The 14524-nt window shown below is 24.6% G+C and overlaps 1 protein-coding gene across 1 annotated transcript in view; it reads right to left on the bottom strand.

Moving 5' to 3' along the window:
• Window positions 1-1224: 1224 nt before the first annotated feature.
• Window positions 1225-14524, bottom strand: part of LOC111612999 — a 22302-nt gene continuing 9002 nt past the window's right edge. The window contains exons 4-10 of the mRNA XM_023354293.1: window positions 14223-14337; window positions 12309-12394; window positions 8245-8262; window positions 7983-8158; window positions 4929-5007; window positions 2359-2440; window positions 1225-2270 (exon numbers count right to left, since the gene is read on the bottom strand). Of these exons, the coding sequence (XP_023210061.1) occupies window positions 2063-2270; window positions 2359-2440; window positions 4929-5007; window positions 7983-8158; window positions 8245-8262; window positions 12309-12394; window positions 14223-14337 (764 nt within the window). The 3' untranslated portion in view covers window positions 1225-2062. The remainder of the gene's footprint in view (window positions 2271-2358; window positions 2441-4928; window positions 5008-7982; window positions 8159-8244; window positions 8263-12308; window positions 12395-14222; window positions 14338-14524) is intronic.

The following is a 14524-nucleotide window of genomic DNA, read 5'->3' as shown; positions in this document are numbered from 1 at the left end:
TTTACACTTGAAAACATCAAATATTTTAGATAACTTATCATGATTAAAACCTCACTTAATACAAAATTCAAAACTAAAATATTCAAAATTTTTATCTAAGACTCTGCATATCTTATCTTGAATTTTCTTTAATTAAAATTCAAAAGTGTCAGAGAAACTAAAAATTCAGTTACGTGGACTTTTTGTATTGTTATCTAAAAAATTTATGTGGTTGACAAGAACTTATCCCCTTCCCTCATCATCCATAAGGATCTTTATGAATGCGATTTCACATGAGAAACTAATGACCTCATTTATAAAATATCAATTGTAAATCTGGAAAAATTTCTATTTGTATAAAGCAAATTAATGTAATTATTTTTATATTTACTATGNATAACAAGATTCAGAATGCTAATAATTTAATATTTTAGATGATGATGTTAAAATTTATTTATTGTATTTTTTAAAAATAAAAGTTAATTTAGATCATAAGTAGTTAATCTGTGGAAATTCATGGTATGTTCTATGTAATAATAATTTAATCAAAAGGTTTGAATCTGCAATTGTAAAAATGTTGAAAATTAAGAACAAAATGTGTAATGGAAGAAAATTAAAGAATTTTTATGAAATGTTAGAATATACAGGTCATTTCAAAAATCTTAACTAGAAACTGCACTTTACTATAATGGGGCTTTGGAGTATTTAGGGCAGTGATTGTCAACACTTGTTCCACAAATTTGCCAAGTGTTCCAAGAAAAAAATTTTTACAGTGTTTTTATTGCAAATTTATTCTAGCCTACTACATTATATTACTATATTCATAGACAATTCCATGTTTAACTTTTTATTCAATACAATAAAGTTCATTACTTCATCACTTTATTGTTTCATGAGAATAGTATGATCTTTTGAATAAATTGATGGTAATGTTCTGTGTAATAACAAGTATATGAATACTATTCCATAAGCTCAAATGGTTAAGAACCACTGATTTAAAATATATAAGCCAGCATAATTCATATAACTTGTACCCTTTGCATAATTAATATAGACTCATCCTTGTTACTGTGCATCATAGCAGCTTAGTCAAGATTTATGAAATGTATTGCATATAACAAATAATTAAAAAAAAAGAAAGGTATTCAACATTTTTTTTGAGTAAATTTTTTAAAACTTTTACATATTTTATAAATAACCTGTAGAAAAATAATTCAATAAGTAATTATAATTAGAGAAGGTAATGAAATTGGAATATACCAAAATTGATTAACTTGTAAATAGAACATTAGAAAAAAAACATACAGAAGTAAATAATCCTTCATTGATGATTTCATCTGTAAAGACTAAATCCTTATCTGCTGCCTGGAGACTGTTTTACGACAAACAGAATAAGAATTCTCAAACTAAGGGCCCACAATATATAATAGCATATGAAAATACTATCAGAATCATTGAGTCACAATGAAAACCATCCCATATGTAAGCAGTTAGAAAATACATGGTCACAGAAACTAATAGGTTTCTGTGACCATCATTTTTAAAATTTTAAAACCTATAGAAGACAATTATTCACATGAGATAACATTCCAATTTAGAACTTTTGGCAGACCTTTAGTCAGCCAAAAACATTTATCATAAAAGAAAAACATTGCTGGAAAAATGCTCAAAGATGTGCTTTTTATGTGACTGATGCCTTCAAATCAAAATTTGAGACGTGTGAAGTCATGAATATTGTTTGAATATATAAATACATTGCTGCAAAAAGATTGGCAAACTTTAAAGCCAAGCTGCAATAGTAATTAAATTGTGCACAAGAAATGATAGTAAAAAAATTAATTCATTACAATATAACAGCACAAGAATGTATCATTGAAGAGCAATTTCATCACAAATGTATTAGTAAGTTTTATTAAAGTTACCTCTGACATTGGTCAGTTTGCATTAATCAGCAGACTAGTTTGCTGCTTTTTGATTTGAATATTTATTTCTTAAAGCCTAGTTAATTTTAATAATTAGCAGGAGATTTAAAATTATTTAAAGTTTAATATTAAAAAAACAAAAACAGGAAAGCATATATTACTTACATTAATTTGTCTCCTAGATGAACATAAGGCATTTTAATTGGATTTGCTATATCATTAACGTTAAGATCTTGGGGATAGATTTTTTCTCGAATAAGACGAGCTGCGCATGTCAGTGCATTTGGAATGTTTCGGAATACCGGGATTCCTTTTCTTTCTACAAGATCTTGAAGAAATCTTTGACCTTGTTTCAGATCTTTTAATTCTCTAAATGTAAAAGTTGAGATTTAAATTTAAAACTTGGAAACTTTGTTTTTTTTGTTTATTATATATTTATAAAAATAGTAAAACTTACTTTTCAGTGAGACGTTCTCCCATTACTTTTATTTCATTTCCTTCAAATTCGTGAATTACTAATATTAATTTTCGATCTGTTCCTATTAAATTTCATACATTTTAGCAAGAAATGATAGTTTAGAATGAATAGTTAATATATAAAATTTTTGCATTAAAAAAAATTGACTCAAATTTTAATACAGTGGGTGATCAGTTAATGAAAAAATTGGATAACAAACACTTTCACAAAAGATTTTTATGTTCGGATAACTGAATACCTCACAGAAAAAACACAAGAAGAAGAGACATAAAATTGGTCTTTCCTTGTCTTCAGGCAACAATTCAAAACCTTTTGGAGTGCGGGAGACATCGACATCGGCACTCAACCTGGTATATACTGATCGGATAATATTCCTCCTAACTAAGAAACTCTCCCTTGTACAGTCAACCCCTCTATAACACTGTTGATAATTCCATTTTATATAAATTTCATGTTGTACGAGTAATTTAGATTTTACAAATATGTGTGTCGGGCTGTGAATGGCTCACGCATTTGTAAAATCTAAGTGACTCGTACAACATGGAATTCATATAAAACGGAATTTTATATGAATTCCATATAAATTATATTATATGAAATTATATGAATTATAGGAAAGACTGTAATTCCAGCCTTTTATTCTTCTGACAGAAACAATTTTTTAATAGTATTTGCAAGACTGCCGGGTGGGCATTCGTTAAGTTTTGTGTCAGTTTTTATTTTCGAAAGATGAGAGTATAATAGCAAAGGTAGAGAGTGGGCAGACGATGTCTGATGTTGCTGGGTAGTATGGCGTAAACAGGTCTATAGTAGGCTGCAGTTCAATCTTATCTAAGAAAGATACTGTATAATCAAGAAGACTCAAGCAGCTAACAAAAATCACATCTGAGAAATAAAGAACATTGAAGAGCTCATAATGGAACCTGAAACTGATCTTATGACAAGAATGCCATGAATTCTTGAATGAAGAACACCAAGAAACGCGGCGAGATATGTTTTCTTCTGAAAAAGAGGATTAATGCCGACATCTGCTTATTAAAGATGTTTTGAAGAAGTGGGAGGATGTCAGAATAATGGTCTTAAAATAGCATCCAAATCAGAGTGAGCTTAATAGGCTTGAATATCTCTACAATTACAATGCTATTAATTACTTCTGAAAAATCTTGAAGAAGAGAGGAAAGCAATCAGCATTAGACAGATTCTTTAACCTCCATAAATGGAAAAACACGACTAATAAAAATGCAAGACTGCGTATATGTATTTTTATTATTAAATATAAATAAACATAGTAATAAAGTATATTTTTTATTTTTTGGAGTCTCCAGAACAAATTAATCAAATTTCCATAAAAACCTGTTAAATCAATAATCAGTTAAAAAACAATTTTGATAGCGAACAAAGTCTTGGAATGGATTATGTTTGTTAACCAATCACCCACTGTTATTGCGTTCCAAACATATATATACACACTTTAATAACAATTTCAAAGAAAATAAAGATAGATGTTATTAATGATCAAAGTATGTATACATATTTCATTTGTATACAAACACACAAACAATAGTTACTTAAATAAATAATAAATGTATATAAGAAGATAACATTTTCAATTGTTAGACCAAACACTATTGAAATATTTTGTTTTCAGAACAAAAGTAGAGTATTATTCAACTTATTTGTATATTTTAAAGATTTATCAGTTGTTTCAATTTTCTCATAGACTTATAGTGCAAAGACATATCTTTTCTTAAATAAAAATACAGGTCAACTATCAGTAATCTGGTTCCAGCACTAATTTCAGCTAGCGTAATTTCAAATTTCCTGCGTCACTGCACTAGCCCATTGCTACTGTTTGGGGATGCTCAACATTGCTAAATATACAATAATTTGACATGATTTTCATTCAATGTTTGCTTATTAACCAACTTGTACTGATTTACAGTGAATTTTAAAAGTAGGATAAGATGGTTAACTGTTCTAACCTAACCATCTTATCCTACTGTATTCTAAACTAACCATCAGTAATCTGGCAAAATCATTTATGCAGCATCATTGCGGTGAGGTGTAGGGTGATGGATTAGTGAATATCAATTTGTATTTTATTTAAGAAAAAGTGAAACTGTGAATTTTTTTAACTCTAGAAGTCTTTTCAATTAATTAATACAACTAATATAAATTTCATATGAAAGATAAATGATGTTGATTCAGCAAAGTTATTTGAAACATTTCAATTTTCCATGTGCAGATTTTTAAGCAATTTTTGTTGTCTGTGAAAAATGAATTATAATGCTGATAAATTTTAAACACACACAAAATAATAGAACATTGTTTTATCCTTATAAAAATATTTAATAAATTCTACACTTAAAAGATATCATCACTTCAGACAAATTTATTATAATTATATTAACTTTAATAGTAGTTAAACTTCAATAAAATGTATATGATAACATAAAATATTGTTCTAAATTTCTTCTTAATCTAGAAATTTTTATTGTTTTATAACTTTTGAAAATTTATTAAATTAAACATTTATTCCTAAAATTTACCTGCAATATGGGCTGCCTCAATCATGGATGCAACAGACCTTGTTTGATTATCAATTACAAAGAACATGATTTCTGCATTCTATCAAATAAAATTATAAATATTAAAATTATATTTTTAGATGTATTAATAATAAATAAATAATATTAAGTGTATAGATAAATAGGCAAATTTTTTTATTTACTAAGATAAATTTTTGTCAAAAGAAATTCTTAATATCCTCTTATTAAAAAATATTTCACAAAAGCTACAGTAGATGTTCATTAATCTGATGACTATAAGACCAGAGTAGTGACAGATTATCGAACATGTCAGAATACCAGATATAAAAGTTTGCAAAAATACGAAAACAAGATATATCTGAATATTAAAGGTATTGCTGTACATTTTGTAATAGTTTATGATTCACATTAATGATTAGACTGGAAGTTTTGTTTAGAGATGAGGTGTGTTGCCTCGAACTCAGATCAGCCTGTCAATTCTATTCACTGACTTTGCTGAATGAATGATGAGCTGAAGAGCGACTTCAAAACAGCTCATGAGAAACTGAAGAGCAACTCAAACAATTGGTCTTACTATGGAAAGAATCTCTAGAATCATGCATGGCAGATGCTGCCATGCATGTATTCTAGACAGAAGACCAAATTGAAATAAACTGACAGAAGACTTGAAATAAACTGATTCCAAGTCTGATCCTGAATAATTTTTATGCAAACTTATTCTGTGATTGTGGCATAAACAGACATTAGGCACAGACATTCAACTCACCACAAACAAGATAGATACTGTAACCAAGTGATTCATATTTCTCAATCATACGGTGCTGAATTCCATGGTCAACTCCCAACATGTAGCAACACACACAGACACATACTCCATCTTTTTGCCTTGATCTTTAGTACATCATGTCAAAACAAATTCTGATTCACAAAATGCTAGCATACTGAATTATTATTAGACAATTCTGAATTATCAGCTACTTTTTAGAGGGTATTACCAGATATGTATTGTTGAGTGTAGGTTAACTATGGTACAGTAAAAATTTATTAGACTTGTAGTTGTGTTTAAAAAATAATATGAAAAATGTTAACTTATAGCATTTTAGTATGTTAAAAATATGTTATAAAATGCTTAAAAATAGGCTTTTGGGAACTTTTAATGTGCATATTAATCATAACCACACATTATTCTGAATTTATGTGCATATAAAAAAGATAATCTAATGAATAAGAATAAATGTATTAATATACTTAAAATATTACTCATAATAAAATCGATATTAATATGAATCTTTACAAGTGTTGAACACTAGAACGTGTTTTTAAAACAATCACATGGCTTATTCTCCACCTTTTATTTAGTTGAAGTTCAACTAAATATTACAACACAGTTTTCACAACAAACGAAAAATTAATATGAATTATGAAGATTAATTAACTTAAATATTGAAAATAAAAAAAATTGAAAGTTATTTTTGTTTACTGGAATTAAGAATAGTTTAATTTAAATAAAAATTTTCTCCAGTGAGCAATACAAATTTTTCTTCAGAATATGCTTAAATTTGGAATAAAAATATACAGCTATTTACCAAAAATATTTCATAGCTTATAAGTTAATGGCTATCATCAAGAACAAACACAATACTCCAGTGTGTTTGTTTGTTCATATTGATGAGTGTTAGCCCAAAAGCATAGAATGTTTTCATAAATTTCTGTACATCCTGTACTCAAAATAAAGCATCTTTGTGTTTGTTAAGTTTGATAATTTTTTATAATTCAATTTCTTTCAAATCATTCTATTTTTTCTTTCAATTTTTAAAATCAACTCAATCTAAAGAATGTGGATTCCATAAATTTATAATACAGCATTATATTAAGAAAAATATTACTATTGTCATTTTCTTATATTCATAACAAATGCATTAATAGAAACTATAAATTATTTCTCCCAAAAAAATTAAATTACTAATATAAATATATAATGTTTCCATATAAAGTACATTTTTTCAAATCATTTAATTTTACGAAATGAATATACAAAGAACCGACAAAATGAAACAGTTTATGAAAAACAAATAAAACTATAATAAAAAAAAATCGTGTTTTCAAATAATTTATTAATCCATCTCTACTATTCATCTATTGGGAACAGTTTATTAAAAAACAGTNTATAATTATATTTATTTTAATTATTTATAAAGTAGTTTCTATATATCTTTAAAAATACAACAAAGAAACTAACAAAAAAGAAACAGTGCATATTATATTATTTCTATTTTTTAACATGACTTTTCTCAATTTTACTTATCATAACAAGATTCAGAATGCTAATAATTTAATATTTTAGATGATGATGTTAAAATTTATTTATTGTATTTTTTAAAAATAAAAGTTAATTTAGATCATAAGTAGTTAATCTGTGGAAATTCATGGTATGTTCTATGTAATAATAATTTAATCAAAAGGTTTGAATCTGCAATTGTAAAAATGTTGAAAATTAAGAACAAAATGTGTAATGGAAGAAAATTAAAGAATTTTTATGAAATGTTAGAATATACAGGTCATTTCAAAAATCTTAACTAGAAACTGCACTTTACTATAATGGGGCTTTGGAGTATTTAGGGCAGTGATTGTCAACACTTGTTCCACAAATTTGCCAAGTGTTCCAAGAAAAAAATTTTTACAGTGTTTTTATTGCAAATTTATTCTAGCCTACTACATTATATTACTATATTCATAGACAATTCCATGTTTAACTTTTTATTCAATACAATAAAGTTCATTACTTCATCACTTTATTGTTTCATGAGAATAGTATGATCTTTTGAATAAATTGATGGTAATGTTCTGTGTAATAACAAGTATATGAATACTATTCCATAAGCTCAAATGGTTAAGAACCACTGATTTAAAATATATAAGCCAGCATAATTCATATAACTTGTACCCTTTGCATAATTAATATAGACTCATCCTTGTTACTGTGCATCATAGCAGCTTAGTCAAGATTTATGAAATGTATTGCATATAACAAATAATTAAAAAAAAAGAAAGGTATTCAACATTTTTTTTGAGTAAATTTTTTAAAACTTTTACATATTTTATAAATAACCTGTAGAAAAATAATTCAATAACACTTACAGGATTATAATAAGTAATTCCTATTTTTTTTAACATTGGAATTGCAATATCTATCCTCCATGTTGTTGGGTTACACGAGCCTCCAAGAAATACTGAAAGAAAATGAATAAAATATAATGAATAAATTATGTCTCAAACAATTCTAAATTAGTTGTTATTAAATATTTTAAAGAATTACCTTCATATTTTGATGGTTCTGTAAAATAAAAATGAAAATTATTTTTATATTATGTATTAAAATTAATTGATTTAATAATAATAAAAAAAACTAGTGATATAATTTATTTATAGAATATATAAAAATAAACATCAATATCAGATTTTAACTGTAAAGAACATTGTCTGCATAAGATAAGATAAACTACAAAAATACAGTAAAAACAACTAAACTTTTATATAGTATTTTGCTTCAGTTTCAACATTGTAAATGATCAAAATATATATTAGCAACATGATGTTCAATAATATTTAGATGTAATTCAAAAAATATTTTTGTTAAAATTATAAAACATTAAATTTTGAAAATAATAATAACACATTTTTAATCTGAAATTGTTCAAATAGTCTAACTGTTTACAACAAAATGTTATAAAATAAGCAAAAAATCTTTTAGAACTGCAAATATATAAAGAAAATATAATGCAATAGCAATTTTTGCAACTTGAAAGTCATATTATGAAAATGACTGACTGTATGTTTTTTCTATAAATGATGAAATTATTTGTTTGAAAAACATTTTTATTTAGACAGATGAAAAAATATTTGTTGTAATGACTACGGATTTTAAATATTACATTGTAAATGTGTAAGATTACATAAAGAAATTTCAAACATTTATTACGTTATCATATACTTTCATTATACATTATTGCATAGAGTTAAAATGTTAAATAATCATTTAAATTAATTGTAGAAATGTAACTATNAATATTAAATATGTTTAAATTTAATCTTTGATAATCTGATTAACTATAATTTTTAAAAATTGTGATATGTAATAATTTTACTAAAATTAAGTTGACAGCATTTTCAAAACTAAAATCTATATATGAATTTGTAGTTGGTGATATTTTATTGCACAAGGCTATCAAGTTTTTATATATAATGAAACAAATTATATACAACCCTAACATTATATTTTGTCAATTATAAACAATCATCATTTATATTGGCCATTAATTAATTAATGTTAAAGGGCATCTTAATAAATTAAATTGTCAAAATTCATCTATGTTCATGATTACAGTAATTAAAAATACAAATAAATATCTAAAAATGTAAACTTTATATCATATCTAGAAAGATAATAAACAAATGTAAATAACTAAATCCCATTTCTCAAATTCAAGAAAATAATGTTTTAAAAGATTATTTTGCAATCATGTAATAGTTATAGATTTAAAATTAAGCCAAAATAAAAATATAGCAAAAAGGAATTTACCAAAATAAATTTATAAAACAAAACAAAAGATTTTTTTTTAATTTGCAAATATATAATATAGAAAAATATAATGTATTGCTTATATATTTATATATAAAATATGTGATTGTTGTTGTTATAGCAACATAAAAATGTTTATAAAAAAATTCAAATAGAAAAAAATGTAGTGTGTTCTTTTTTCTGGTTGTTGTTTGAATTGATTTAAGGAAAAGGAACAAATTTATTTTGTAAATCATTTCTCATCTAAAGCAAAGAAACAGTTTTAAAAAATTTTAAAGTATTTGAGTGTGTCTATTGATATTATTGTAAATACACATGAGGCATGTCAAACTGTATCTTATCCATATTTCCTTTATTCCAAAATTATTTCAGTTTAATTCAAGTACTCCAAAAGTAGTCTTATCAATCTTATAAACTTCAAGAACTTTTCAACATTTTGTTGAAATTATAATTCCATTGGCTAATAGCTCCCATTATGTCAATTTGACATATTTGGTTTATTAATTAGTCAATGTTAGCATTGTCAAGCTTTTAAAGATTTCATTGAATACTGAAAATTATGCAAAAGAGTATAAAATGTGCTTTGCTATACATGAGACATTAGAGAGGTTGAGGCGCACGTTTTAAACGTGTAAACATGTACGTGTGACGTTCAGTGCCGCTTTCCTGTAAGCCTAAAAGTTTGACGATGGTGTTTGGAATGTCGAGCGTGATTCCACCGACTATCCAAACACCATTGTCAAACTTTTAGGCTTACGGGAAAGCGGCGCCGAACGTCACACTTACACGTTTACACGTTTAAAACGTGCGCCTCAACCTCTCTATTATTCCAAAGTATATAGTGACAAACAAACAAATATACATATATGGTTCTGAAATGAAAACTTTATACTTATGTATATATAAATGAATTGTGTCACTGATATAAAAAGATATAACGTTATTTTAGAATACTGTAATTGTTTCTTATTAATTCAATTTCCATATTAGCACTGTCATTTATGACTAAACCAAAATATATTTCTTCCCATAAAACCGAGTCATAATCATTTAGCCACTGTGAATAACTGTTCCTACTCTTCTTCCTTTTTAATTATGGTATTTAACAAAAATTACACAATAGCCATCAAAACAGATAAATACTTTGTACAAGCAAATCAGCAATAGTAACCAAAAAGATATTTTTTTTGTTTTTTTTTTTTTTTGCATTTCTTTTTTCACAAATTTCTTTCAAAAATTTAATTTTTGGAATCTATCCATTGTTTAACTAATTCTTTATTATTTATAAATTTTGTTCTCTGTACTCAATCAGTTCATAAATATCCAGGATTTATTAACCATACCAGTAAAGTCATTCTTTATCTTTAACGTAACGAATTTCAGTAAGTAGACAATCAGTTTTGATTTAATAATTAAAAATAGGCTTTTGGGAACTTTTAATGTGCATATTAATCATAACCACACATTATTCTGAATTTATGTGCATATAAAAAAGATAATCTAATGAATAAGAATAAATGTATTAATATACTTAAAATATTACTCATAATAAAATCGATATTAATATGAATCTTTACAAGTGTTGAACACTAGAACGTGTTTTTAAAACAATCACATGGCTTATTCTCCACCTTTTATTTAGTTGAAGTTCAACTAAATATTACAACACAGTTTTCACAACAAACGAAAAATTAATATGAATTATGAAGATTAATTAACTTAAATATTGAAAATAAAAAAAATTGAAAGTTATTTTTGTTTACTGGAATTAAGAATAGTTTAATTTAAATAAAAATTTTCTCCAGTGAGCAATACAAATTTTTCTTCAGAATATGCTTAAATTTGGAATAAAAATATACAGCTATTTACCAAAAATATTTCATAGCTTATAAGTTAATGGCTATCATCAAGAACAAACACAATACTCCAGTGTGTTTGTTTGTTCATATTGATGAGTGTTAGCCCAAAAGCATAGAATGTTTTCATAAATTTCTGTACATCCTGTACTCAAAATAAAGCATCTTTGTGTTTGTTAAGTTTGATAATTTTTTATAATTCAATTTCTTTCAAATCATTCTATTTTTTCTTTCAATTTTTAAAATCAACTCAATCTAAAGAATGTGGATTCCATAAATTTATAATACAGCATTATATTAAGAAAAATATTACTATTGTCATTTTCTTATATTCATAACAAATGCATTAATAGAAACTATAAATTATTTCTCCCAAAAAAATTAAATTACTAATATAAATATATAATGTTTCCATATAAAGTACATTTTTTCAAATCATTTAATTTTACGAAATGAATATACAAAGAACCGACAAAATGAAACAGTTTATGAAAAACAAATAAAACTATAATAAAAAAAAATCGTGTTTTCAAATAATTTATTAATCCATCTCTACTATTCATCTATTGGGAACAGTTTATTAAAAAACAGTATTAATAAAGTATTTCCTAGAACCAGCAATTATTAACTACCCTAAAACTTGTTATTTTTGGATTCTACAATTTTAAATCTTACATAACAAACAGTTATAAATTTAGTCAACTAATGCTATAATTATTTCTGAAAAATTTTTCAATGTATAATATTAAAAGATGTAAAAATCTGATTGTATAAAAATATATGTATAATTAAATTTTTATAATAATCATGTTTATTAATTGTGTAATAAATTAAGTTATCCAAAATTGAACATCATTTGAATTTTAAATGTCGGATCATTTATCATATTTTCATTATTTTTGTTTGAATGTAAAAAATTGTGATAAAAATTGTAAAGTCATTTACTTTGCATTGGTAAAGAACTTCTTCTTCTCGAATGCAGTCTTTGTCTATCTTTAGGACATTTGGATAATGGAACTGGACGTGGAATCCTAAATTTAAAAATCAAATTTCCTCAATTTTAAAAAATTTTAAAAACTAATTTAAAATTCAAATTAAAATAAAATAAGACATTGGAAAATTTTATTTAATCTTTTATAACCAGAAGTGGTTTCATTTTCAGGATTTTCTTTAAGTTTATAGAAAAAATAATATTCTGAAATACTTTATAATCCAAATAAATCATAAACACAAAAAATAATACTTAAGAGATTATTAAGAATCAGTAATTTATTCAAAGTAAAGTAAAAAAATTCATAACCTTTATCATCACAGCTTCATATTGCAATTCTGTTTGGGATCTGAAGCTGAGATGATAAAGATCTTGAAAACACTTTATCCAAATTGGTTATTGACTCCTCAAAACTCTCAAGTATTGTTTTTTTGATTTATGAAAAATATTAATTCTGAATTTTTTAAAAAACCAAACATGACAAAAAACATGTATCATAATAAAGTATAAATTATAATTACAACTATAAAACTAATAAAACCTATATAATATAATATGACATACAATTAATTCCAACACTATATGTAAAATGAAGATAATAGTTTACTCAATTGGTGAGCGGGACCAGTTTTATGTGGGACACTTGTATATGTGCAAATAAAGTAAATATAGAATATATATACTTTTATTAGATGTTGAAATTATTTATTTTAATACAAAACAAATAATTTATTGGTGTTATTACTACGTAAAATACCTAAATTTTGTATATAAAGCAACAAGATTCTTTATTGGGCAAGAATCAGAGTTAGTAAATCTAAATAAAGTGATTAACATAAAAGAATGAATATTTGCAACAATCTTTTCATCAGTAGATATTAATCTTATACAAGAACAAAAGTGACATTTATATTAATAAAAATATTAAAAATTTTAAAGTATTCTGACCATAAAATATTTTAATATTGAATTTAAGACCTTGCTATATTATGAGGAAGTTATTTTAGAATTGGAAAAAACTTCTATACGAAGAAATTGAAAAGATTTATAAAAAAATAAGTTAATGGAAAATTCCAAAATGTATATATATAATCATAGCTTATTATATGTTGAAGAGCACAGGGAATAAGGAAAAAGATTTTTGTTAGTTATATATAGTATATATAAATATTAAAAAAATTAACATTAAAATATTTTATTTTAAAATTTTGTTAATCTCTCTGAACTTTGTACATATTCAGATATATTATAATATTAGTCTGTCAATCTATACATAGAACTATAAGTAATGTTATTGTGTATTATATATCAGTAGATATTTCTGGCATCAAGTTAATTACATAAAATTGTAAAAACTGACATAACTAAAAGAATGTCAACACAAATTAATATGAACAACAAGACTCAAAAACAACAATAAGCTTGTTTTTAGTATTACCCCCAAAGACTGACTCATTAAAACTATACTTTAATTTCATTCTAATTCATCCTCTTAAAAATTTTTATGATATTTCCAATATAAAATCTATTCATTTTAAAAATTGTCTATAATAAACTTTTGAATTTTTTGAACATTTCCTGTTGACAATCATTTATTTTGACAGTGCTTTTGGACTAATTTTATGCATGAAAAAGATCAAAATTACTAGCTTTTAAAATAAAAAATAAATGTATTGAATAGTGTGTTTTTTCTTTAAAGTGGTGTTTTTGAAAATACAACTAATACAGTTTATTTATTTATTTATAAACCTGTCATGTATATTAAAATCCACATAACCAAATGTACCATTATACTGTTGTATCAATATTTAATAAAACAATAAAAATATTTTTAAATTAGAAGATAATAATAAAGTATTATTATTTACCTTTTGTCATAACATGATTTTAATTCAGATGCAAAGACACAGAATTCTCCAAATGTGAGATATTCACCATTTTGACGGTTTGAACATTCACTAGCACACTGCAACATTTCATGCACTAATAGAAAATTTTTTAATGCAAAATATTATATATATATTGCATTATATTGAATATTAATACTTTACATACTGCATCATTATTATTTTTAAAAAATATTTCTGTTATAAATAAATTAATTTGTAATTCCACAACATTCATAAATACTAAATAAATTTATTAAATGTATTATTTATTTAATATTTAT

Source organism: Centruroides sculpturatus, unplaced genomic scaffold (assembly GCF_000671375.1).
Source record: "Centruroides sculpturatus isolate CEXI.00-Female unplaced genomic scaffold, Cexi_2.0 scaffold1214, whole genome shotgun sequence".
NCBI lineage: Eukaryota > Metazoa > Arthropoda > Arachnida > Scorpiones > Buthidae > Centruroides > Centruroides sculpturatus.
This window is presented reverse-complemented; position numbering and strand designations above follow the sequence as displayed.